The 25,777-nt window shown below is 39.5% G+C and overlaps 1 protein-coding gene across 3 annotated transcripts; it reads right to left on the bottom strand.

Moving 5' to 3' along the window:
- Positions 1-7,860: 7,860 nt before the first annotated feature.
- On the bottom strand, positions 7,861-23,961 carry LACTB (lactamase beta). Of its 3 annotated transcripts, none has more exons than XR_004301043.1 (6): positions 23,556-23,961; positions 23,077-23,143; positions 21,429-21,619; positions 20,359-20,710; positions 19,014-19,175; positions 7,861-8,579 (listed from the first exon to the last, which is right to left on the bottom strand). XR_004301043.1 is itself a non-coding variant. In XM_032417820.1 (6 exons), the coding sequence occupies exons 1-6, from the start codon at positions 23,916-23,918 to the stop codon at positions 8,048-8,050; spliced, it is 1,671 nt and encodes a 556-aa protein (XP_032273711.1). In that variant the 5' UTR covers positions 23,919-23,961; the 3' UTR covers positions 7,861-8,047. The 3 variants fall into 3 exon arrangements, 2 of the variants coding, with proteins under 2 accessions (XP_032273711.1, XP_032273712.1); XM_032417820.1 differs by having other exon boundaries at positions 19,014-19,179; XM_032417821.1 differs by lacking the exon at positions 7,861-8,579 and having other exon boundaries at positions 18,918-19,175.
- Positions 23,962-25,777: the final 1,816 nt, after the last annotated feature.

Raw genomic sequence — 25,777 nt, 5'->3', positions numbered from 1 at the left:
TGATGGATATTGCATTGTTTTCACTTTTTGGCTATTTTGAACATGAGTGTACACTTTTTTATGTAGACATATTTTAAGTTCTCTTGGGTAATATACCTAGAAGTAGAATTGCTAGGTTATAGTAATTCTGTGTTTAGCTTTTTGAGGAATTGCCTATTTTCCAAAGAGGCTGCACCATCTTACATTCCGACTAGTAATACACAAGGGTTACAATTTCCCCACTTCCTCACCAACACTTGTTTTTGTCAGTCTTTTTGATCATAACCATCTTAGTATGTGTGAAGAGCTATCTCACTTTGATTTTGATTTGCATTTCCCTGATGATTATGTTGACCACCTTTTTATGTGCTTACTGGCTATTCATACATCTTTGGAGAAATGTCTATTCAGATCCTTTGCCCATTTTTAATTGGGTTCAGTTTTATTGTTGAGTTGTAAGAATTCTTACATGTTCTAGATACAGCACATATATACGATTTTCTCCCATTCTGTGGGTTGTCTTCATCTTTGTCCTCAGAAAAACGAACATCTTAATGAAGTCCAATTTATTTTTGTTGTTGTTGTTTCTTGTGCTTTTGGTTGGTGGAATATTTAAGAAATCATTGCCTAATTCAAGGTTATGGAGATTCATGCCTGTTTTCTTCTAAGAACTTTATAGTTTTAGTTTTTACATTTACTTTTGATCCATTTTGAATTAACTTGAATTAATTTTTGCATAGAGTGTGAAGCAGGGGTTCAACTTTAATTCTTTTTAATGGTTGAATACCATCCTATGGTATAGAAGTGCCATAATTTATTCAGTATTATCCTGTTGATGGGCACTTTGTTTCTGTTTTTTTCCACTATAATCAATTGTCATAAATATATTTAAATATGTTCTTAATAATGGTGCTTTTATTTCTGTGGGTTAGATTTCTAGGAGTAGGATTGCTTGTTGGAAAGATAAACATGTATCTTTAATTTTGACAGGTAATACCAATTGCTTTCCACCAGCAATATAAGAAACATTCTCCCCCTCCTCCATCTCTTCCATTAATAAATGAATCTAATTTTTTTGCCATTTTGATGACTGTAAGATTATACATCACTGTTACTCTAATTTGTGTATCTGCTTACTGAGTATGTAACTGTAAAGAAGGCAGAATAAGCTGTTATCTTCCTAGAATTCCTTCTCATTTGCTTTTTCTTAACAAAAAATTCTCCATATTAGAAGTATGGCTAAAAATAGTTGGAATATAGTTTCCTGTTGCTGCTGTTAACAGATTAGCACAAATTTAGTGGCTTAAAACAGCATAAACTTAAAGGATCATCTATCTCTCTAAAACAAAACAAAAAATACACACACAAAAAAACAAAGAAACAAGGAAAACAGAAACTTATTATCTTACAGTTCTCGAGGTCCGAAGTCCAAAATGGCTAAAATCAAGGTGTCAGTGTGGCCATGTTCCTTCTGGGGGCTCTAGGAGGAGATCTGTTTCCTTGTCTTTTCCACCTTCTAAGAAGCTGCCTGCATTCCTTTGTCCGTGACCCCACATCCTCCTACCTCTACTTATGTCTTCACATCTCCTCTGACTCTCACTTTCTACCTTCCTCGTACTATTTTTTTAAAAAGATTTACTTATTTATTTTAGAGAGAGAGAGATTGTGCACGTGAGCAGGGGGAGGGGCAGAGGGAGAGAAATCCTTAAGCAGACTTGCCACTGAGCACAGAGCCTGACCTGGAGTTCAATCCCAGGGCTGATTTTGGCTCAATCAACCCTGAGCCAAAATCAAGAGTCGGATGCCCAACCAACTGAGCCACCCAGGCACCCCTTCTTTCCTCTTATCAGGACACTTGTGATTACATTGGGCTCACCCAGAAAATCCAGGACAATTTCCCCATACAGGATCCTTGATTTAATTACATCAGCAATGTCCCTTTTGCTAAGTAAGGTAACCTATTCACAGGTTCTGGGGATTAGGACATCTGTAGGGGGCCACGGTTCTGCCTATCACAGAATACCAAGTTTTAAAATGCTATCCCAGATTTGAAAACTGAGATTCTGAAAATATGAGGTTATTCATTCCCTAATCCATTCCAATGGCTAATGGTTGTGTGACCTCTGGCAAAATAAGAATAATTTCTACCTAATAGGGTTGTTTTGAAGATGAGATAATATACAAGGTGCTTATTAGCACAATGCCTAACACATAATAAGCAAGTTGTTAATATTTTTTTTTTAAAGAAAAAAGGATACTATTAAATATCAAGTACTTTCAAGTTCTGTTTTTCTTTTCCAAATTATTTACCCATTTCATTACCACACTAGAGGATAGTTAACTATTTTTTTAAAAGAGATTTTACTTTTAAATAATCTCTACACCCAACGTGGGGCTCAAGCTCACAACCCTGAGACCAAGAGTCACACGCTCCACCAACTGAGGCCAGCCAGGCACCAGTGAGCATAGCTACATTAACTACGGCTGCAAAGTAAGCCACCCCCTAATTTAATGACTTAAATTAATGGTGATTTATTTTTTCTCATGATTCTGTGGGTTGGTCTTACCTGGGCTCACTCATGCAGCTGCATTCAGCTAGAGGCTCTACTGGTCTGGAAGGTCTAAATGGCTTTAGTCACAGGCCTGGCAGTGGGTGCTGGCTGTCAGCTAGGGCATCTCGGTTCTCCTTTGTGTGGCCTCCCATGCTCCAGTAAACTAATCTGGCTTCTTTACAAGGCAGTTTTGGGGCAGTATTCTCAGAGGGGAAGCTGGAAGCTGGAAGGGCTCTTAAAGCCTACGTTCTGGAACTTACACAACATCATTTCCACCATATTCTATAGGTCCAAGCAAATCACAAGGCCAGCCTAGATTCAAGAGAGTGGAGAAACAGTCTCCACCTTTGGCTGGGGAAAAAGGTAAAATCACATTACAAAGGAGTACACACAATGGAACAAGAGGAATTTATGGCCACTGGAAAATTACCACACTTTGGGAGAACTTTGAGGTTACTCATTTCCTAATCCATTAACATGTCCACAATAAATTCTTAAAGAAATGCTTTATTCATTTCCCCTATTCCAGATGAGCACAGAATATAGGTGGGAAATTTCTATTAGAAGAAATCAAAATGGCTCATAATGAGCATATGAAAATATGTCTAACTTCACCAACAATACGTAAATGCAAGTAAAAACAAACAGATACCATTTCCCATTCATCGTATAGTCCAAAATCAAAAGTTACTGTTGGCATACACACAACAGAATTAAGTTCAACCATAAAAAATTGTCCCTACTCAAATATTTTTGACTTACAAAAACAATTTCATATGGTTCAACCAAGAAAAGGATGTTCCTTACAGCATTGCCTACTAAAAAAAAAAAAAAAAAAATCCGTCAATAAGAAAACAGTATGAGATAGTCCTACAATGTAGTATTTTATCGCAGTTAAAATACGCTGACCAGATCACAAAACAATGTTAAATTTAAAATGGAACGTAGAAAACATGTATACTGTGATGCTATTTGTATAAATGTAAATAATACAAATTAATACTATTATTAGATATGGATACATACATGGCTGTGAGAGAACTAAACAAGGAATAGGAAGGGTATACACCAACTGCTGATAGCTATTGCCTGTAAGGCAAAAGGGCTGGAACTTTGGGTGGCAGTTAAAGGGGTCTTCAGCTTTATCTCTTATGTTTTATTTATTATTTTTTAATGAGGAAAATGTAACTAAATGTTAACATTTTAGGGTAGTGAGACTATATTGAGTATCTGCCATGTGAATCTTTTGTGCTTTGTGGTATTTTCTTTTCAATTTCACAAAATAAAAGACCAGTTTGATACAGGAAGGTAAAGCAAATAATTTGTAGCTAATGATTGCCTTGACAACTTGTAAATTACAGAAAAAAAAAAAAAAAACCCAAACACAAGAAACTTGTGCCAAGTTCTTTCCCCCAATATTAAGGATCAGCCACACCAGAGATACAACTTTGGGAGATATGTAAATTTATCAATACCGTTTCTAACAATATTAAGTGAGAAAAGACGTTATCATGGCAAAAATACCTGAAATGGGAATTCTTAAGCTAGGGTCTGTAAATCCCTGACATTTGCCTATCACCTCATTTTGAGAAAAAGTTCCTGGCTCTTCTCAGAGCTTCAAGAATCCTAAAAAAGATGAAAAACAACGAAAGCAACTGCCTTGTTCATAATACACATTCACTAAATTCACGGGGCTCTTCACAGTCTGTGGACCCTCCCACACCTATAGTTCAGTCACGGTGCACTTCTCCCTGACACCCAGATAATGCTCTTGCCTCATCTTTTTCTCCCAATTTAAATGTCCCCTCTTTGGAGCCTCCGAGCAGTTCACTCTGTGGTCTGTGCAAAAGTTCAAAGTTTATATTGATATCACATGATCAAATTAGAACCACGGCTCTCTATCAGAAACACTTTTTAAATTATAATTCTATTTGCTTTTAGTCAGAATATATTTTAAAATGTAAATACTAAATTTAATCTAATAAATTGAAGCAATGACCTTTTTATGTTTATCAAAAATGGCACGGATGGAAAACTTTGACAAATATGAATACAAGACATAGAGATCAGAAGCCAGAAAGAAATCAGGAGATGAAGCGGATCTGCTTTAGGGAGCTGCTTTCTCTGCACTTCAACCAACTCAGAATTATCCATCCATTTACCTTTATAGATCAAAGTGGAAAGTGAAGAAATAGGCTTAGGGCTCAGAGATACAGGAAACCCCTCCTTCAGAGGAGTGTAGAAAAACGGATTTCTTTCTGAATTTTCCTGAATACAGTATAATCCCCAATATACTCATCTACGGCTGTTACAAGATTTCCTGAGCTGTCGACACTCTGACGAGCCATCCGTGGAGCCAGCCTCCCACACCGAATCAGGGCGGGTCTGTGTGATCACAAGAATTTGGTGTAAGCAATGGTGTATAACTTCCAAGGCTAGAATACAGAACACATTGTGGTATTTGCCTTGTTCTCTCTTCAATTACTCAATCTGGGCGAAGTCATGGGACAGTCAAGCAGATCTATGGAGAGGTCCATGTGGGAAGAAACTGAGATCTCTTGCATTAAGCCAGCAAGTAATGGAGGCCCATGGGTGAACCATATTAAAATAAGATCCTCCAGCCCTAGGCAAGCCTTAAGATGACTGACATCTTGTCTGCAATCCTAGGAGAGACCTTGAGCTAGAACCATTCAGCTGAGCTGCTTCCAAACTTACGAAACACAGAAATTGTGAGATGGGCTAATTTGTTACACAGTAGATTCCTGATGCATACTATACCAGATGAAAGAAGCCAGACACAAAGGGCCACATACTGTAAGAGTCTATTGATAATGAAATTTCCATAATAGGCAAATCCAAAGAGACAGAAAGTAGGTTGGTGGTTTCCAGGGTTTTGAAGGAGAAAGGAACAGGGAGCAAAGCCTAATGGGTAGAAGATTGCTTTTTTGGGGTGAAGATGTCCTGGAATCGAATGGATATACACCTTATAAATCTACTAAAAACCACTGAATCATATACTTTAAAGTATATGAATTTTGAATTATATCTGAGACATGTATTTTTTACATTACAGATTTGTTACCTAGAAGTAGAGTGAGGCCATAACAAAAACCTAAAACATGGGGGAGTGGATTTGGAACAGAGCAAGTGGTTGGAAGTTGGAGTGAAGTCTTTTGAAGAGAGCATTAGTGAAAGCCCAGGAGCCTTGAAGAAACTGTTTAGAAGTATGATGACCTTTCTGGAGGCTGCAGGTGTGGACCTAAAGGAGAGTAAGGAAAATCTTACTGGAAACTGGAGGAAAAGGAATTCTAATTTTGTGCTGGTGGAAAGTTTAGCAACATTGTTGCCTGCAGGGACAGGGAAAAGTAGAAAATGTGCCCAATGAACTGGGTGATCCAGCTGAGACGTCCAGTGTTCAATGTGTCTCCTGGATTCTTCCTGCTGCTTATACCAAAATGCACAAGAGACATAAGCTAAAGGAAGGACTACTAGACTAAAAGAATCAATAATGATGGTTTGGAAAATTCCCAGACTCTCCAGATGGTGAATGAAGCTAAAATGGCTTCAAGGCAAAGATAAAATTTAGGGCACTTCCAGGAAGACATGGTCTAAAATGAAGCTGAAAGGGCGCTTGGGTGGCACAGTTGGTTAAGCGTCCGACTCTTGGTTTTGGCTCAGGTCGTGATCTCAGGGTGGTGAGATCGGCCCCACATCGGGCTCCAGGCTCAGTGAGGAGGCTGCTTAAGTTTCTCTCTCCCTCTGCCCCTCCCTGTACTCACGCACGCTCTCTCCCTCTGTAAAATAAATAAATCTTTTTTTTTAAATAAAAAGATAAAATGAAGCTGAGGGTCTGACTAAAATCCTTTGACTGCTGAAATTTCCAAGATGGTGCCTCAGAGAGCTATATAAACAACAGGGTTTATTAGAAACAAGTTTTTTCTCCAATTGTCTTAGCAGAATCCCAAGTTACAGAAGCACTTTCTTTGAAGGGCTTTGGTGGTATGCTTTTTGTTTACTAACATGAACCCCAATGAGATCTGGAGGAGCCTCACCAAGTTTAAACAAATCGTATTGGCAGGAACACTATTCCAACTGAAAGGAGAGAGAGAGTCCAAAAGAGGCCTTTGAACCTCCAAACTTATACAAGCAGAAAGCAGGCTGAGAAAACCACTCAGCTACAAACACATGCTACCTTTCATGAAAAAATAATAAGTCAGAGGGCAGAATCAAGGGCCCAGAGAATATAGCCCAAGAGACAAGAATTATCCCCAGGCCTTGAGTACTCATCAAGGAGCTGCCAACCTGTGTCTGGTTGGATTTCAGAATTGCCAGGATATGTCTTCCATTTCCCCCCTTTTACAGAGGAGGGTCCACAGCCATCACCGCATAGGTTGTGCCGTTGTATGTTGCACATGTGGGGAGCAGATCACTTGCCTTTAGTTCACAGGTCTTCAGATAAAGAAGAACTAGACTTAAGGAACTACCCCCAAGGAACCTCATCCATACCTATACTTACGTGATAGTTTTGAGCTGATACTATAATGGAATGAAATTTCTGGAAAACTTGGGAGGAGGTAGGAAGGACATTAATCATTGGTGGACCAGAGGTCAGACTGTGGTAGATGACCCCCAATGATCTCCACCTCCTGATATTCATACCCTGTGTAATCCCTCCAAGACTGTTATCAGGGTTGGTCTGTGAGATCTAGAGAATATAGCAAATGTGATGGTATGTGATTTCTGAGGCTAGGTTATAAAAGACATTGGCTTCTGCCTGGCTCATGGATCTCCCTCCTGCCCTCCCTCTCTCTCTGTCCCTCTCTCTCAATGTCTCTTGAATCACTTCCTCTGGGAAAAGCCAATTAACATGCCACTAAGATACTCAAGCAGTCTTACAGAGAGGCCCACATGGAGGGAAACTGAGACCTCTTGCTACTCACAAGCCAGAGGACTGATACTTGCCACCAGTCAAGTGAGTAAGCCATTTTAGAAGCATTTCCTCCAGCCCCAGAGAAGTCTTTAGATGATCACAACATCTTGTCTGCAACCTCAGAGAATGGCGTCAGATTCACCCAGCCATGCTACTGAATTCCTGAGCCTCGGAAACCATGAGATAATTTTTTCTTCTTTTAAGCTGCAATAGATAACTAATAGACAATTTCTCATAAACTTGCTTCTGCTGTCATATTAAAATAACAATATTTGAAGTTTCCTGTTGAATGATATTTTCTTTATATTACATATTCAAAAATATATTTTTTATCAGAATATTTTATTTCAAGAATTAACACTTTTTTCAAAAAGTAAAAATAATATAATTACTTCCCTGAGTATAAAGAACTAATCCTACAATAAAAGACAATTACAAAATTAAGCAATTAGAGGTACATAATTCTCTGCATTCAATTACACCCTATTACAAATCTATTTTTAAAAAATCTCATGTATTTGGGGGCTTTAATGTTTCAAACAACAGCAACAACAAGAACAAAACAGCTCATTTTGCACCTGCAATGTTAAGATACGTCGGATCTGTCTTTATCAAATTCCAGAGCAATCTTTAAAGCAGTGCTATTGAGGCCAACGGACTGCATGTTGCAGATGATAGAAACGACTATTCCTCTTGGGGGAACTTTGTTATTTATAGCTTCCGCATCCAGTTCTTCGGGAAGGACCAGCAGCACACTGCTGGCACCCACCGCACCCCCGGTGTGTGAGGCATAATGCCGCTGCTTTCTACAAGAACCATACGTTTGCTTCTTTTCCACAACACCCCAAGCCATTGCGTATTTACCCTCTTTATCCCAAGACATCTCTGTGTTAGGGACTGGTGTCCAAATCATAACCATTGTTTCTGGCTTGAGATATCCGGGTAAAAGATTTTCATGTGAGTTCTTAAAGAGCCCAACTTGGTAACCATACAGCATCGCATTCCCAAATTTCAGAAGGTCACCCACTGTAGACAGAAATCCACCACCAGCCCATTTATAGGAGTTATCCACGTATGGTGTGTTGACAAGACGTCTCTTTTTATTGTAAACATAAAATCTAAAATGAAATAAGAATGGTCGTTAAAAACTTAAAAGTCTATTATGGACTTTACATATGAGAACAAATAGGAAAATATGTACATGAGACAGGTTGTTTCAATGTAGTGATCATACATTCTGAGAAACCATTAATTTTCAGTATGATTCAGATTCTAATAAAACACAGATAATTGAGTAATTAAAGCATAGAAAGTGGGGTTTTTTTTTCCTACTGGCACGGCTTGCCCATTTTAAGTGTTTCAAACTTTTAATACCTGTAAAAATGAATTGATTAATATTACACATGATACATTTGCCCAGTGCATATGCAGAAACACTTACTGTTTGGTAGATATTCCTAGTCCTTGGGCTCAGTGAATCATGTGCCACATGTGAGTTTTATAACGAAAAGAGTACACATTGAGATGTTTAAGATTAATATTTGTAAGGAGACTACATCTGGTTAAAAATGCCATAGGAATACTATGTGTAATGATGTGATGTGGGACTCCTTGGTGTAGTGAGAGAAGCTGGAGCTCACAAACCCATTTGAATCCCAACTCATCCTTACTAGCTGGTAAAATATGCTTTATTTGATTGACACTTACACAGTTCTTGCTACATGCCAGGCATTGTTCTAAGAACTGTATCAGTATGAACTAATTTATTCTTGTAACACGGTTCAGAGGTAGGTACCACTATAATTCCTATTTCACAGATAGAAAATGGAGGCCCAGAGAGTAGAAATAACTTGTCCCGGATCATACAGCTTATAAGTGGCAGAGCTGGATTCAAACCAGGTGGTCTGTTGCCTCTGATTCAGCATCCTAATGTGCGAAGTGGTGACAAAAATATCTACTTTGCAGAGTTAGGAATATTTGTATCAATCACTTTCCATATTTCTGGTAGCTTCCTAATAAATGATAGCTGTTATTTACTCATGCATTCAACAATTACTGATGGAGCACTTACTATGTGGGAGGCACTGCTTGAAATGCTGGAATAAAGTGTTAAACAAAAGAGACAAAGTGCCTGACCTCATGAGGTTTCTATTCTAATATCAGGTAACTGAAATGAAATCCCAAAATAATTAAACCAAAAATGAAACGTGGCCCATGAGAATCCTTTCTTTCAAGATTCATAATAAAATGTGTTCTGAGGTTTTCAGTGTACTGTCCCATCTGTAATGATCGATCTTCGTCTTCATCCCACCGTGGGATGTTCATAAGCACTGTCAGACTGAGTCTCAACATCACTTTCAACCGCTTTATGGGTAAGGTCTCAAACTCAGACATTTCTTCCTAGGACTATGATTTCCAATCCTGCCAACTCTCCAACTGAACCTGCTCTCTGCCCTCATTGTAACCTCCATCTATTCCCCTTGACTCTTCCCAATTTTCCAGGTCTTCTAGTTCCTGATTTCACCCAATGTTCTGTTCTAGCCTCAACTGTTTCAGCTGTGGTCTCACTAGCACTCTTGTGACAGTATACCAATCTGCCAATCCTGAATAAATCTAGGTACCCCTTTCTTTGGCTCCTTATGTGGGGAGAAAAGCTGCAGATAGTCACATAACAAAGAGGACTGGTATCAGTTCATACTCTTGCTAAGGGTCTTCACTGCTGCTACCAAATCTCATTCTTTTCCTGGTTATTCCCTGGCATATTCTTCCCAATAGCTATTCCCAGTCTCTTCCAGTCCTCTACCTCACTCTGGCCAAGGGGCAGACAACTATATCCTTTGTTTTACTGAGAAGATTCCAGTGTGCTTTAGATGGCCTCAAACTCCCATCTTTATCTTAAAATGTATTTACATTATAATGCATTCTTTTCTCCTTCTCTCCAGTCACTTAAGAAAATTTCCTATTGGGGCACCTGGGCGGCTCAGTCAGTTAAGCGGCTGCCTTCAGCTCAGGTCATGATCTCAGTGGTCCTGGGATGGAGCCCCATGTCGGGCTCCCTGATCAGCGGGGAGCCTGCTTCTCCCTCTCCCTCTGCCTCTCCCCTGCTCGTTCTCTCTCTCTCTCAAATAAATAAATAAAATGTTTAAAAAAATTTCCCCTTGTTTTTATGACTAATTCTACTAACCTGCATCCCTGACTGCCTTTTTGCCTCTACAACATTCTTCCACCAGTTATACTTCCTAGATCATTTTATCTCCTTGCAGTCCATTCTCCATGCAGAAGCCTGAGATTGTGTCTTACCCTTCTTCTATTTGAAAATTCCAATGGTTACCACTGTAATGAGGACAAAACCCAAATTTCTTACGATGGCCTACAACACAATCAATGGTCCTCAACAGAGGCAGTACCAACTCCTTAAGGGAAATTTCTGGAGGCATTTTTTTAGATGTCACAATTATTAGAGATAATGTCTTATGACATTCAGTGGACGGGGGCTCAAGATTCCTAAATGTCCTATGATGTGTGAAAAGTCCCACACAGTAGTGTATTCTCCCTTACCGTGGAAGACCTTCAACCATCCTACCAGATAATCATTTAAGTAAAATATCTGTTTATAATGAGCTGAGACTAGAACCCTCTCCATTTTATATATAAACACAAAGCACTTTTTGGACATTTTTATTCTACAATAACTTTTTCTTAAAAGTAACCACTGTGAAAACTGAATAAAGACTGCACTTTATTTTGCTCACAACTTTAGCCAGAGGTGGCCACCAAAGGCATGAGTAGAAGCACCAATATGATATACCTGTATTGGTCTGCATTTATAGTTGTTACATTCATGATGCTTTTATGTCTTAAGTCGCATCTGACTCTATCATGTCTTCTAATGTTGTGAGTAAACTTTACCATATTGAAATATCTATAATTTATTATAAATTATATTTCTTTTATTTTTTCTTTTCTTATTTTTTAAAGATTTTATTTATTTTACAGAGAAAGTGAGAGACAGAGATAGAACATGAGCAGGAGGCAGAGGGAGAAGGAGAAGCAGACTCCTTGCGGAGCAGGGAGCCTGATGTGGGGCTCGATTCCAGGACCCTGAGATCATGACCTGAGCTGAAGGCAGACCCTTAACCAACTGAGCCACCCAGGTGCCCCTTATTTTAGTTAAGAGTAGTGAGTATAAGTTATATGATCTATAACTTTCATTTCAGGAAACTAAAGGAGGTATAAAATATTTGTTAAATTAAGGGGCAGGGGGTCTAATGGCATTGAGATTCACTGTACAATGCGATTTAGCCCCTGCTTACTTCTCTGATCTCATCACTTACAACATCTTGCCTTGCTTCTTTTCATGCCAGACTTATTTCTGTATTTGCAACAAGGCAATTTAGCTTTCCTTATCAGTCATGTCTAATTTTAAATAGATCCCCTACATCCTCTCCGTTACTCTATATAATATTGCTTTATTTATTTATTTTTTTAAAGATTTTATTTATTTGACAGAGAGAGACACAGCAAGAGAGGGAACACAAACAGGGGGAGTGGCAGAGGGAGAAGCAGGCTTCCTGTGGAGCAGGGAGCCTGATGTGGGGCTGGACCCCAGGACCCTGGGATCATGACCTGAGCCGAAAGCAGATGCTTAACCGACTGAGCCACCCAGGTGCCCCAACTTTGTTTTATTTTCATATCAGTATCTGAAATTCTTAGTCTACATGTTTGTCTCTTTCCATAGAATATAAGTGTCATAAGGGCAGGAACCTTACCTATCTTGCTCTTTGATGATTCCCTACCTAGAACAGTACTTGCCATCCACTAAGCGCTCATTAAACAAGTTTTTGGAGGCGCCTGGGTTAAGTCTCTGACTTCGGCTCAGGTCATGATCTCAGGGTCCTGGCATCAAGTCCCTCGGCAGGCTCCACACTCAGTGGGGAGTCTGCTTCTCCCTCTCCCTTTGCCCCTCCCCTGGCTGGTGCTCTCCGTGTCTCTCCCTCAAATAAATAAATAAAATTAAAAAAAAAAAACCAAAAACCAAAAACGAAAAAAAATGTTCAATACATGAAAGCATCATTTGTTGGCCAAATATTTAATGGAGACACCTTGCAAGGCACTGGAGAGACTAGTTAAACCATACACTGTAGCTGCTTTCAAGGCACTAACAGTCTCGTCAGACAGTTCTAACTTGCAAAGCACTATATGAATCACCTGGGGATTTTGTTAAAATGCAGATTCTGCTTCAGTAGGTCTGGGAAGGGGGCACGTAATTCTGCAATTGTAACAAGTTCCCAGGTGATGTCAATACTGCTGGACCCTGGACCACATTTTGAGGAACAGGTTGTGGGGTGACTATCAAGATGGGATGGGAGGAATCCTGAGCACTAGTGAGAGTGAGCCTTGTTCAAATGGCAGAGGCCAAGCTGGGGAGCAAAGTAGTTCCATTTGGCTATAGCAGAGAGCTTGAGGGGATAAGTGGTAGAAGGTGATGCTGGAGGAGTGGACAAGGGACAGGTCACAAAGGACTTCCTGTGCCATGCTAGGAGCTTTGACTCCTTCACCTTTGTTAACAAAATGCTCTATGTTTTCTGTATCCTAAGGAAAATAACAACTTTTATCCTTTGATCCTTGTTACAGCTTCCAGCTGCCAGTCCTTTCTCCCATTACTGCCAAACTACACAGAACAGCCCACACCTTCTGTTTCCGGGAACTCACCCTCTCCAGTCATTCAACTCCTTAAAATCTGGCCTCTGGTCCCCCATCACTAAACAGCTCTCTTGGGGGTTTTCAAGGCTCTTCTAATTCCCTTGTATAGTCGAAATCCTATTTGCCTCCTGCAGCACTGTTAACCAGCACTTCCTTGCTACCAAACCTTGGGCCAGTCTGCTGCTCAGAGCTCTCTCTTCTAGATCTCAATCCTATGATTCCCTACATCCCTCCAATCACTGCAGCCCCACCTCCCTAGGTCTTCTCTTCTACAGAGAAAACTATAGGTCTGCATCAGTACCACAACCCCTGTTCCAAATTACAATCAGATTTTTTACTAGCATTAATAATTCTCAAATCTGGTTTTGGATAAGGGCAGGAAAGCTGTTTATCAGAATCACCTGGGGGACTCCTCTCTCTCTCTCAAACTGTACCCTTCCCTCAAAATTCATAACTTTGGAGGGCTGTGGGCATATATAATTTGAAAAATTACTCCTTTCTTCCTTCAAGAATCTTCTATGTCCCCTAAAAGTCCAAGTCATAATAGGTGGAGCAAGGGTGGCCAAAGGTATGTGCTTTGAAGATTTAAAAAAAAAAAGAAAAAAAAGAACACAGAGAATCTTAATATGCTCTCGAGAACCAATAATTTGATGTGTGTGGTCTTCTCATTTCTCAAAATAAACTTGTCTGTTTTTGTTGTTGTTGTTGTTGTTGTTTGTTTTTAAGTAGGCTCCATGCAGGGCCTGGACCACATTTTGACTCTCTCTCCCTCTGCCCTTCCCCTGCTCTTTCCCTCTTTAAAAAAAAAAGTGTAATCAGAGTTCAGGCAGAAAGTAATGACCTAATATATGGGAGAGGCCATAGGAATGAAGGGAGGGAAAAAGGTAAGTCACAAAGCAACGACATGACTCCAAGATCAAGACCTGAGCTGAGACTGAGTTGGACGCCCAACTGACTGAGCCACCCAGGCCCCTCAAAATGAACATGTCTTAAACTAATCTCTTCCAAACGTTCTTCTCTCCATTAAAACCTTGGCTGAGGGCGCCTGGGTGGCTCAGTCAGTTGAGCAACTGCCTTTGGCTTGGGTCATGATTCCAGGGTCCTGGGATAAGGTCCCACATCAGGCTTCTAGCTCAGCAGGGAGCCAGCTTTTCCCTCTGCCTGCCGCTCCCTCTGCTTGTGAGCACACACACACTCACTCTCTCTCTCCCTGGAAATAAATAAATAAATAAAATCTTAAAAAAAAAAAAATAAAATCTTGGTTGACTCTTTTGCCCTCAACTCTCACATCCATCAGGATACTAAATCCTATTATTCAACCTTTGCTTTGTGACTTACCTTTTTCCCTCCCTTCATTCCTATGGCCTCTCCCATATTTTAGGTCATTACTTTCTGCCTGAACTCTGATTACACTTTTTTTTTTTTAAGAGGGAAAGAGCGGGGGAAGGGCAGAGGGAGAGAGAGAATCTTCAGCAGGCTATACACCCAGTGGGGAATCCTATGATGGGCTCAATCTCACAACCCTGAGATCATGACCTGAGCCAAAATCAAGAGTTGAAAGCTTAACTGACTGAGCCACCTAGGTGTGCCCCCATTCTGATTACACTTCTAATTCCAGCCAATCAAATCTAAAAGAAACCACATAATAAAAATACATTTTCTCACTGACAAATATATTTCTTACAGTGAACTCCAAGTTTGCAAACTAGGAGAGAACTACCAGTATATTTTGGCTGACAATCAGCTTTGTGTAAATTTCTTTTAATAGTAAAGCATTCCAGGGGCACCTGGGTGGCTCAGTCATTAAGCATCTGCCTTTGGCTCAGGTCATGATCCCAGGGTCCTGGGATCCAGCCCCGCATGGGGCTCCCTGCTCCACAGGAAGCCTGCTTTTCCCTCTTCCACTCCCCCTGCTTGTGTTCCCTCTCTCGCTGTGTCTCTGTCAAATAAATAAAATCTTAAAAAAAAACCCAAAGAGTAAAGCATTCCAAACCACTTATATCAAGGCTGGAAATTAGGACACCCTCAGTCATTCCTCCTTTAAAGTATAAAAATGTGGAGAATTCTAGACTTCAATCTAGAATTCTAAACTTTAAATAAACAAATTATGTGCTTTAATCTCTTGATTCCTTTTCACAGAGGACAAGTTAATGGCTTTTCATGAAAATAATTTTGTTCAGCTAAAAGATAAGTTTACTGTTCCAAATTCTTAAGGCATTTCTGCTCTAAAAAGAATGCAATATAGACACGAGTTCTTAAGTAAGTTACTGAGACATCTCTGTAACTGAATAACTGATGGAATGATGCCAGATAACAAAGAGCCTCTTACTTATTTAAGAATCTCTAGATTCTGCACAAGAGCACTATATAACTACAGAAATCTACATCTACAAACTTAGAAGTTCAAAATACTTTTATTTTTACAATGCTTCTTAAATGCCTTTAGAAATAATTATGTACTGTTTGTGTTTTATTGTTATGAGAAGTTTAAAAACCCACAGAATTTAAAATGCGTATAATAAAAACCAAGCCCACTTTAACATTTAGCATTAACATTTGGATTGAACCTATTACTATCGAGTCTATCAGCTAATGGCATAGAAAAGAGCTTCATAAAGAACAATGCTTAGGGCACTTGGGTGGCTCAGTTGGTTAAGCATCTGCCTTCGGCTTGGGTCATGATCCAAGGGTCCTGAGATCAAGCCCCACGTCAGGCTCCCTGCTCAGTGGGGAGCCTGCTTCTCCCTCTCCCCCCCCCCACCGTTCATGCACTCTCTCTGTCAAATAGATAAAATCTTTTTTTTTTTTTTTAGATTTTATTTATTTGACAGAGAGACACAGCGAGAGAGGGAACACAAGCAGGGGGAGTGGGAGAGGGAGAAGCAGGCTTCCCGCAGAGCAGGGAGCCCGATGCGATGCAGGGCTCCATCCCAGGACCCTGGGATCATGACCTGAGCTGAAAGCAGATGCTTAACGATTGAGCCACCCAGGCGACCCTAAATAAAATCTTTAAAAAAAGAACAATGCTTAATTTTAGAAGACACTTTAGCAAATAAAGATAATAAATAATAATCATAAAGATAATAATAGAAAGTAAAGACCATATCTGTACTGTCAAAATACAGCAAACACTTCAGGAAACATCCACTGTATTTGCTTTTGGTTCCATCCAATTATAAAAGACATTTTTGTTGCAAGTATTGTGCCAAACACAGAAAATATGAACAGAGTCTAAAAATAAGCTGATGCATTGACCAGGGATTCCCCTAACAACAGAGTGTCTTTTAGTGGCAAGAATATTCGGAACACTCCCCCATGGGTATTTGCTTAAAGGGTTACTTAGTTTACTTGCCTATACAATATACTTGTTATATAGAATCAATATACCTATTTGTGTATACTAAGTCAATTCCTAGTCTTCCATTTAAGAAAATCCCAGTTTTATTCAGGACAACAATGTACCCAGCTACAAACTAATTTCTCTGCACCTCTTAGAGCTAAGTGTGGCCTGTTGCTAAAATTCTGGCCAAAGAAATGTAAGTAGTATTTTGGGTCAGGATTCTAGGGAAATACCTTAAAAAGGTGACAGACATTGGGACACATTGTTTTAAACACAGGCACACACAGAGGAGCAAAAAGATGGTAAGTATTTACTCTTGGGTTACAATAACTCTAAAAAGCCTAGGTTAGGATAATACAAATATATTTAATTTATGATAATTATCAAGGAGTAAGTAGACTAACAAAGCTGCAAACTTTTGCTGGAAATTTTATTTCCTGCAAAATGATGAACATAAACGAATAGAAACATATGTATTTACTAAGTTTTACTTTAAGGTTTTTTTTTTTTAATATATGTATCTTTGAAGTTTCCTTTTACTCCCTGAACTCCCTTAAAAAGCTGGCACCTTTTAGCTCTTTTAAAATAATTACTAACAAAAAAAGAATCAGAGTTGAGTTTTAGAGGCCCAAGTAGATACTGCATCAAGTAAAATAAAAATGAAGCAACTGGACAGACCATTTTCACAGATAACATTCTTTGTTTCCTTTTTCAGTGCCCTTTTTCAGCAGCCCATTTAATGTAACTAAAATGAATGAACTACCCCTTTAGCACCACTGGGTGCTTCTAACAAACTCAGAGCTGATAGGAACCTTTAGCAGAAGAAATGGAAACCCACTGCCTTTTTTTTTTTTCTTCAAAGAATGGGAGATAAAATGAAATTAACTCACCATCATATGTCATATTTTGATTTTTGTGCAAGTCATAAATTACTCATTAAGAAAACAGCAAACTTCCTTGCAGTTCTGTACATTCAAAGAGTCTTAATTTTCAATTTAGAAAAGCAGCTCAGTGATTATACCTAATGTTCTTCTCTCCCTTACATATAAGTGTAGACATCCGCTCTCAAATACCTAGATCTAAATCAAAATAAGGTCATGTATCTATGCCATCTTTACTAAAGAATCTTTTTTAGATTCAACTGGCAACCTCTGGTATTTGTCAATTTTTCTTATGCTTTCCAGTAGAATGTAATGTTGGACCTAAAAATAATAAACACTAATTGAGATGGTTGAGAACTACAGGCCATTTTAAAATTAAAATTCGTTGCTTGCTGCTAACCTAATTTCTTTTAGGTCCCAAAAAACTCCTTCAGGCTGATTTGCAATGCATATTTAATCCTTTTAAATAAACTGGTACTTTAAAAATAGTAATTTAACTAAATATAACAGAAGACTGAACAAAACTAACGGGGATAAGAAGATAAAGCTAAAATAATCCCACCATTATATTTCAAGTACCATTAAGCCATTTGCAAAGCATGTACTAAGAAAAATATGCAAAGTAAAAGTAACAGTTGATTTGTTAAATGCCTTACCTTTCTAGTGAAACAAATAATAATGAGTAAAATGGAAAACATAACCATATAACTCATAATTGTCATTAGTCTCAAAATTCTCTCCCAATGCCCGTTTTACAAATCACTAGAAAAAATTATGATAAAATTTTAGTTTGATATATTTCAATGAAATGACTCAAACTTTTACAGGGGGAAAACCTAGCAGGTACCACTTCAACAAAGCAATTAAATCACCACCACAAGTAATGGGACAAATCGACTTCATGTGACTTCTGAGAGACATTACAACTAAATGTACTGTATGATCCTGACTAGATCCTGAAGCAGAAAAAATTTTTCCTTTTCTTTTGCTATAAAGGACATTATTGGAGGAACTGGTAAATTTGAAGAGGGTCTGTAGATTTGATATAAGTATTGTGCTGATACTAGTTTCCTGAATGTCCTTATTTTTAAAAAACACACATTTAATTATTTATGGGTAAAGGGGTACCATGTCTGCAACTTATGTCCAAATGGTTGAGAAAAAAAATAACAGAGAAAGCAAATGTGGTAAAACAATAACATTTGGGGAATCTGGGTGAAGGCTATATGGGAATTCTTTGTATTTAGTCTTATAATTTATCTTTAAGTATTAAATCATTTCAAAATTAAAAAAAAGTTAAAAATAATAAAAGATAAACAAAGTATTAGCTACAATATAAATAAAGGGATGATGGAAGAGCAAATTATAGATACCCATGATAGGAGCAATTCTGGTTTAACTATGCATGAGTTTAAATTATTATTGCTGTCTTTCATCCAAGGATCCTGGAGTGCTTTGTAAATACATTCAATTCCCCTTACTTTATAGATGGGAAAAACAGACATGTAGGAAAGCTCTCAAAATGTGGCAAGTGTAATTTTGGAATGAAGACAAGGAAAGTTTGACTTTTAATGTACAACACAGTGTTAAAATGTGATATGGCGAGACACACCAAAGGTATCATTTACCTTGCTCTATTGTAAATCACTGGCTCATTTTCTTCCTGCACAGTTGTCAGCATATCCAAGTCATGGAATATTTTCTGCATATAGTCCAAATATTTATATCCTGAAGCTCTTTCTACTATGGCTGCCAGTAGGGTATAGCCAAAAGTTGAATACAAAAACTGACTACCTTGAGACATCATTGCAAAGGAGGGGAAGAAAAGAAAATGCTTCATTATTATTTAAAAACATGCAAAATATTTCCCACTGAAAACTGACATACCTTTACCTTTTCACTTCAGCATTTAGAAACAGATCATGGATGATATATTAATAAATTTAGTCAACTTTGCAATGGCCCTGCTTATTCCATTATTTAAAGATGATCAGAATGTGAATCTACTCCTTTCCATAATAATGAAATAAGCAAATAAACCCTACCTCAAAACTAAATTAAAATCCTTCAAACTGGTACCAAAAGAGGAAGGGAAAGAAAAACAAATTTGATTTCTTGAGTTAATGGTCTTGTTCTTAATATATCTAATACCCAATGTGTAAGGCATAAATTAGTTGTGCACATTCCTATTTTAAAAAAGTGTATGTAGGTAGAAAAACTGTTTCAAATATATATTAAAATACAAATACATATTCAAATATAGGTACTATTTCAAATACATACCTGTATATCATTTGGGATTCTGGAAACACAGAGTATATGATGTGTACTAATAACTGGAACCTTATATTTTAAGACAAAATCCATAAATATATTTCTTTGCCCTTATTAATTTTACCTATTATCTATTCATGGTAAAAAACAACTTTTAAAATGAAAATGGAATACAAGTACATAAACCTATGGTAAATTGAAAGATATTAAGTGGTTTTGGTAGCCATCATACCAAAAAAATATGTTTAAAAAATATTTTTCTAGATCAGCTTTTTGGCAAATAAATGGATGAAAACCAATTTCTTTAAGGAATGAAGGCACAAAATAAGTTGAGCAATTTAAATACTAAATTAAACACTAACTAAATACTGGCATATTAGCAATATTTTATCATGCCCTCTTTGGTCCAGATTTTATTTGAAGAACAATTATTACAACATTTCTCCATAATTTTCCACAAATAACTTGATCCGGAAAATCCACTAGATGAACGATGAGGCTAAATCTAAACAACTGGCTACCTGGATGCTAGGCTTCTTCAAAAACTACAGACAAGAAGGCACACATGGGACTGACAACAAAACCCATGCCACAAGCATCAACCACATTCAACGCCCTCAGACTGGGATCATTTCAGATTTTCTGAAAATTAATACTTCAATAATGATGACTTTGTTAAGAGAAGGAATTAACACTCACCAGGTTTAAAAAACAAAGGGTCATTTTTAAATAATCTTAGTGATTCAATTGAATTCTCAAACTTTTCTTTCAAATACAATTCGCCTTGTTCAAAATCATTCTTTTTCTTGCCAGGTTTTAAGTTCCGGCCTTTGGCATCAGTATCTTGCTCTATCTTAGCTTTAACAAAGTCACTCTTTTCATTACTTTTGCCTCCTTTTTCTTTGAACTCTTTTTCTTGGTCAGATTCCATTATCCCTTTCATCATCTTCAAGGCTTTGTAAGCTTTCTCTTCTTTCACCTTTTTCATGTCTTTTTCATAATGACGAATTCCACTTAAATGGGAAATCAGTAATCTTGTTGTGACAGAAACCTAATTGTAAAAACATGGAAATTCAGTTACAATATTAAACTTTATAGTAAAAAGTTAGTAGGGGCGCCTGGGTGGCTCAGTAGGTTAAGCATCTGCTTTCAGCTCAGGTCATGATCCTCCAGTCTTGGGGTGGAGCCCCATGTCAGGCTCCCTGCTCAGCAGGAGTCTGCTTCTCCTTCTCTCTCTGCCCCTCCCTCCCTGCTTGTGCTCACTCTCTCTCTCTCTCAAATAAATAAAATCTTAAAAAAAATTAAAATAAAAAATTAGTTGCGTTGGAATAATGTCTCAGTAATATTTTCCATTTTATTTTATTTTATTTTTTTAAGATTTTATTTATTTATTTGAGAGAGAGAGAATGAGAGAGAGCACATGAGAGGGGGGAGGGTCAGAGGGAGAAGCAGACCCCCTGCCAAGCAGGGAGCCCGATGCGGGACTCGATCCAGGGACTCCAAGATCATGACCTGAGCCGAAGGCAGTCGCTTAACCAACTGAGCCACCCAGGCGCCCCAATATTTTCCATTTTAAACTGCTGCTGAAAAACATGTCACGTACACATCTCCAGCTTTAAGTTTCAGAGAAATACCCAATCGATTATCACTTGAATTTTAAAAAACCCCTTGAATCCATTAACAACAGTTAAAGACAAACCAAAGAATCTTATGAAAACTTTTAAGCCATTTAACATGCTGTTAGTAAAATGAACTGTGAGTTTCGTTACCTTTTCACCTTCATATTCTTTTTCTGGGAATTCAGGAACATAATGTTGTACTGGAATATCAAGATCCAGTTTTCCAGCTTCCCACAGTTTGGCAAGAGCAACCATGGTGAGGCTTTTGCTGATACTGGCAATTCTCATAACCGTCTCTGGCTTGCATGGTACACGGTTCTCAACATCAGCATAACCTAAGCCTTTAGTGAAAGAAAAGCAAAAAATTACTAATAACAAGCTTCATGGTCAAAGGAGTCTTTAAAAACTGAAATAAAACTATCTTAGAACATCCCATGTGTTTGTCGAAAGGAAAAGATATTACACTTTTAATTAAGAGTGGATGAGAGTCTTAGTAACACTGACAACAGTAAGCCTAACAACTTAATCTTTTAACTAAACCGAAATTGCACTCTGTGCACAATAATAATTTTCTATTGGTTCAGATACTAATTTTTCTTAGTTTATCCAGACAATTTAGTTATCCCACATTTTAAGTAAGTTATTTTATGTTCTTTAAAGAAAACATCATTATTCTTCAGATTATATTTACTCTTGATTCTTGAGTTTCCACTAGATTCCTTAAAATAACCACCCAATAAAAGTTAATGTGAAAAGGTGTCCTGCACACCCAATCTAGGTAATCATCAGTTTACCTCAGCTGCAAACCAGAAAAAAAAAAGTACTATTAATTCAAAGTTCCTAGAGAACTTTTTAAGTCTGGTTTCATCTCCTGGAGGCTGAAAGTGTGAAAATCTAAGCGATAAGAACGAGATCTAAAAAGAACGAAAAGGCATACAATGATTGCTTTTAAACTGTAAATATAGATTATGCTGAAAAATATTTGCAGAAAAACAAAGCCCTCACCTGTAAAACTGACATTTACATAGTTTTTGATTACAGTTATTTTTCATAAATTGGGTATACTTGGGGGAAGAATCATTTTTCTTTAAATTCAAAACCTTATTGCTCCCATCAACTTCTTTTAAAGGTACTAATTCCTTTAAATGATGCCTGAAACATTTTCTAAAAGTAGGGTTCCTAAAAACCTGGGATGACCAGTTGGACCAATTTGTGTGCAATGGGTAAGTAAATCAAATTATAAAATATGATTTGATAAAGTTATCATAAAATGATTAGAAATCTCTTTCCCAAAGCTTCTAACTTTTGGTATGAAAAAAATTAATGACACCTCTGCCCGGTAAAAAAAAGAAAAAGTAATAAAGGAGATCGTAAACTCATTAAGACAAGGAACCATGAATGGCCCTAGTTCTTGGTACTGTGCATTTAACAGATAGGGGACTCAGTAACTTGTTAATTAAATTGTTAATTAAAAAAGAAAACAAACTTCTGACGTTTTATCTAGTAGTAAGGGTTATCTACAAATATGCAGGTAACAGATTGTTCTATATACAACTTTCAGAACAATAAATCCAGTCCTTAGAAACAAGCCATCTTGAAGACTCCAAGAGTCCCATTTAAATCTTGCTGTTTACAGAAAGCCCGATTCTTTATTCTGTTAGACATGTTTTCTCTACAATACGTACGGCTTTACGAAAACTGAACATTTCAGGGGATCCACTCCTAGTGGTAAAACATCAAAATTTCATTCATCAACTGGCATAAAAGAAGCCAGTAAATAACACTTTTCTGAGCCCACCTTCTGACCAGACTTCTTTTCCATCTACAGAGACTCCAACCACTATGCCGGGGGCGCCCACCTCATCCTAAGAACGGAGGGAAAGGACAGACAGTTCAAAGACACGCCGAAATGCCTCGCCCAGCGCGCAGCGCGTGGCTCTGGGGCCTCCCGCCCCTCCGCCGGGCCCCGCCCCCTCGGCTGCGCCAGGCCCGGCACTAACGGTGAGGGGCGTGCCCGGTCTGCACTGAGGGCGAAGGGGAGGTGCCCGAGGCGCGCGGTGTGACCTCCGCCCCGACTTGGGCAACCCGCAGGAGCTTCTGACCGTGGCCGGGCGGTCGGGGAACGGGAAGTCCTTCTCGGAAGCCGGCCGCGGGCATCCCACCGCCTGGGGTGGGGTCCGCTCGGGCCCGGGAGATGACCACCAAGTGGCCCCATTCCGAGGGGACGCGGGCAGTGGGGCGCCAGGTTCCCGGCCGCCTACGCCCCCGTCTCCGCACCTTGATCCGGTGCAGCAGGTCGCGGCTGCTGTCGATGGCTCTGGCGAAGCGCCGGGAGGGGGGCGGCATCGGGGTCTGTGCAGACCACGGAGCCAGGGGCTGCTCCTGCGGCGGCAGCTGTTCGGCCTGGGGCGACGCCTCGGGGTCGGGGGCCGCTGGGGGCTGCGCGGGGCCCGCGCCCCTCAGGCCGTCCGCCAGCTTCACCCCGAGTGCCAGCCCCAGCCCCAGCCCGAGACCCCCGACCCAGCCAGGGCCGAGCGGCGGCAGGCCGGCGCGCTGGTGGGCCCCGCGCCCTCCGCGGCCCCAGGCCCAGCCCCCGGGGTTCGCGGCCCGGGTCATCACGGCTGACAGGAGCCGGTACATGGCGTCTGCCGCGAGCCGGCAGCCTCAGAGCTCGCACAGGCCGGGCGGGCGGTGGAGGCGCGGGGAGGGGAGGGGAGTAGATGGAAGGGAGTGGGCGGTGACCGCGCGCAGACCTTAGCAGTCGACGCCGGATGCCGGAGCATCGATCTCATCGAGCCCTTCCTCTTTTCTCTTTCTTTCCTTGCCTTGTCTCATTCTTGATGTTCATTCATCTTACCCCGCACCGCTTTTCTCCCCTCTGCCTCTCCTCCGATCAAGTGTCACCTCCTCAAAGAAGGCTTCCCAGTTGCCATCCCAATGGGAGTACTCGCCACACCTTTTTGACCCGCCAATGCGCACACCTCCTTTTTTTTTTTTTTAAGATTTTTTTATTAATTTGACAGAGAGAGACAGCGAGAGCAGGAACACAATTAGGGGGAGTGGGAGAGGGAGAAGCAGGCCTCCCGCCGAGCAGGGAGCCCGATGCGGGGCTCGATTCCAGGACGCTGGGATCATGACCTGAGCCACCCAGGCGCCCCCGCACACCTCCTCAGTAACACTTTAACACTTCGTTTCATTGAACTTACCTGATTCCTTACCAGACTGTGCCCTCCTTAGAGAGCCGTGACTTTTACTTTTGGATCCTCAGCTCTTGGAACAGCACTGGCACACAGCAGCCGCTGAGCATCTCCTTTTCCCCTAGAACTCTCATCTTGCCATCTCCTTTCCTTATGCCTCATTTCAGCTCCTTCCATTTCCCTAAGGCCCTTTTAAAATCTCTCACTTCTGGAGGTCCAGTGCCACACCACATCGAACATTAAGGTATATGCAGACTTATATTAAAAACAATTTTTTTTTTTGCTGTAAACATTTAAAAATTTTTTTGCACTTGAAAATTTTTAATCCAAAAGTAATTAATATAGTTTATAATTAGCTGATTTCTGACATCTGTAGACGATCAGAGATTCTTGTGAAATAAGAAACCTAACCTCCGGGCGCCTGGGTGGCTCAGTTGTTAAGCGTCTGCCTTCGGCTCAGGTCATGATCTCAGTGAGGTCCTTGGATCGAGACCCGCATCAGGCTCCCTGCTCGGCGGGAAGCCTGCTTCACCTTCTCCCATTCCCCCTGCTTGTGTTCCCTCTCTTGCTGTGTCTCTCTCTGTCAAATAAATAAATAAAATCTTAAAAAAAGAAAAAAAAGAAAGAAACCTAACCTCAAATTGCTACAAAATGTAAAATGTGTACAATCCTAACTGAACAATTAATGGCAATGTTAATTTTGAAGATAGACATCATTCCAATTTTACAACATATATACATACATATATATACATACATATACATACATATATATGTATATATATATATACATATATATATGGAGATTTTTGAAAGCTTCTAGTCCTTAAGTACAAGAGCAATACACCCAATGTATAAAATGACCCTGTCTTTCCTTGCAGGTGGAATATATACATAGAGAGTTCACAGATTTGAATTGACAAGATATTGTCAGGAGAAGAAGCTGTAAACATCTTGAGTTAATAATTGTTTAATTATTTAAAAGGCAATAATGGTAACCACACCTAGTTGGGAGGTACTGGGGCTAAATAATTATAAGGTGTTTGGGCTGCTAACAAAGCCACCAATCGGAAGAGATCACGGTATCCTAAGATTCAGGGGTTTGGCACTGAAACTCACAGAGGTTTCTGGAGCACCACTTGCAGTTAGAGTGGACAGGTGCATTCTATCAAGATGGTATTGTTGGTTCCCATCTGGGGAGCCCCACTACTCCAAGCTCATGACAGCAAGAGGAAAGTGTAAAAGACATAGCTAGTGGTGGTTACAATGAGTGCTCACTTTATCATTCTTTTAAAAATTGTA

This window comes from Phoca vitulina, unplaced genomic scaffold (assembly GCF_004348235.1).
Source record: "Phoca vitulina isolate PV1807 unplaced genomic scaffold, GSC_HSeal_1.0 scaffold20, whole genome shotgun sequence".
NCBI classification, from domain to species: Eukaryota; Metazoa; Chordata; class Mammalia; order Carnivora; family Phocidae; genus Phoca; species Phoca vitulina.
The sequence above is the reverse complement of the archived record's forward strand: the minus strand, read 5'-3'. Positions and strand labels throughout refer to the sequence as shown.

Bases quoted from the DNA above. Each gene is read 5' to 3' on its own strand.
- LACTB (XM_032417820.1), bottom strand. From the start codon at position 23,918: ATGTACCGGCTCCTGTCAGCCGTGATGACCCGGGCCGCGAACCCCGGG. The intron at 19,180-20,358 runs GTGAGTGTTAAT...TGATGTCTCAAG, and splicing joins CCCTTTGTTTTTTAAACCTG to GTAGTCAGTTTTTGTATTCA. The intron at 8,580-19,013 runs GTAAATGATACC...ATTTCATTTTAG, and splicing joins GTGATTTACAATAGAGCAAG to ATTTTATGTTTACAATAAAA.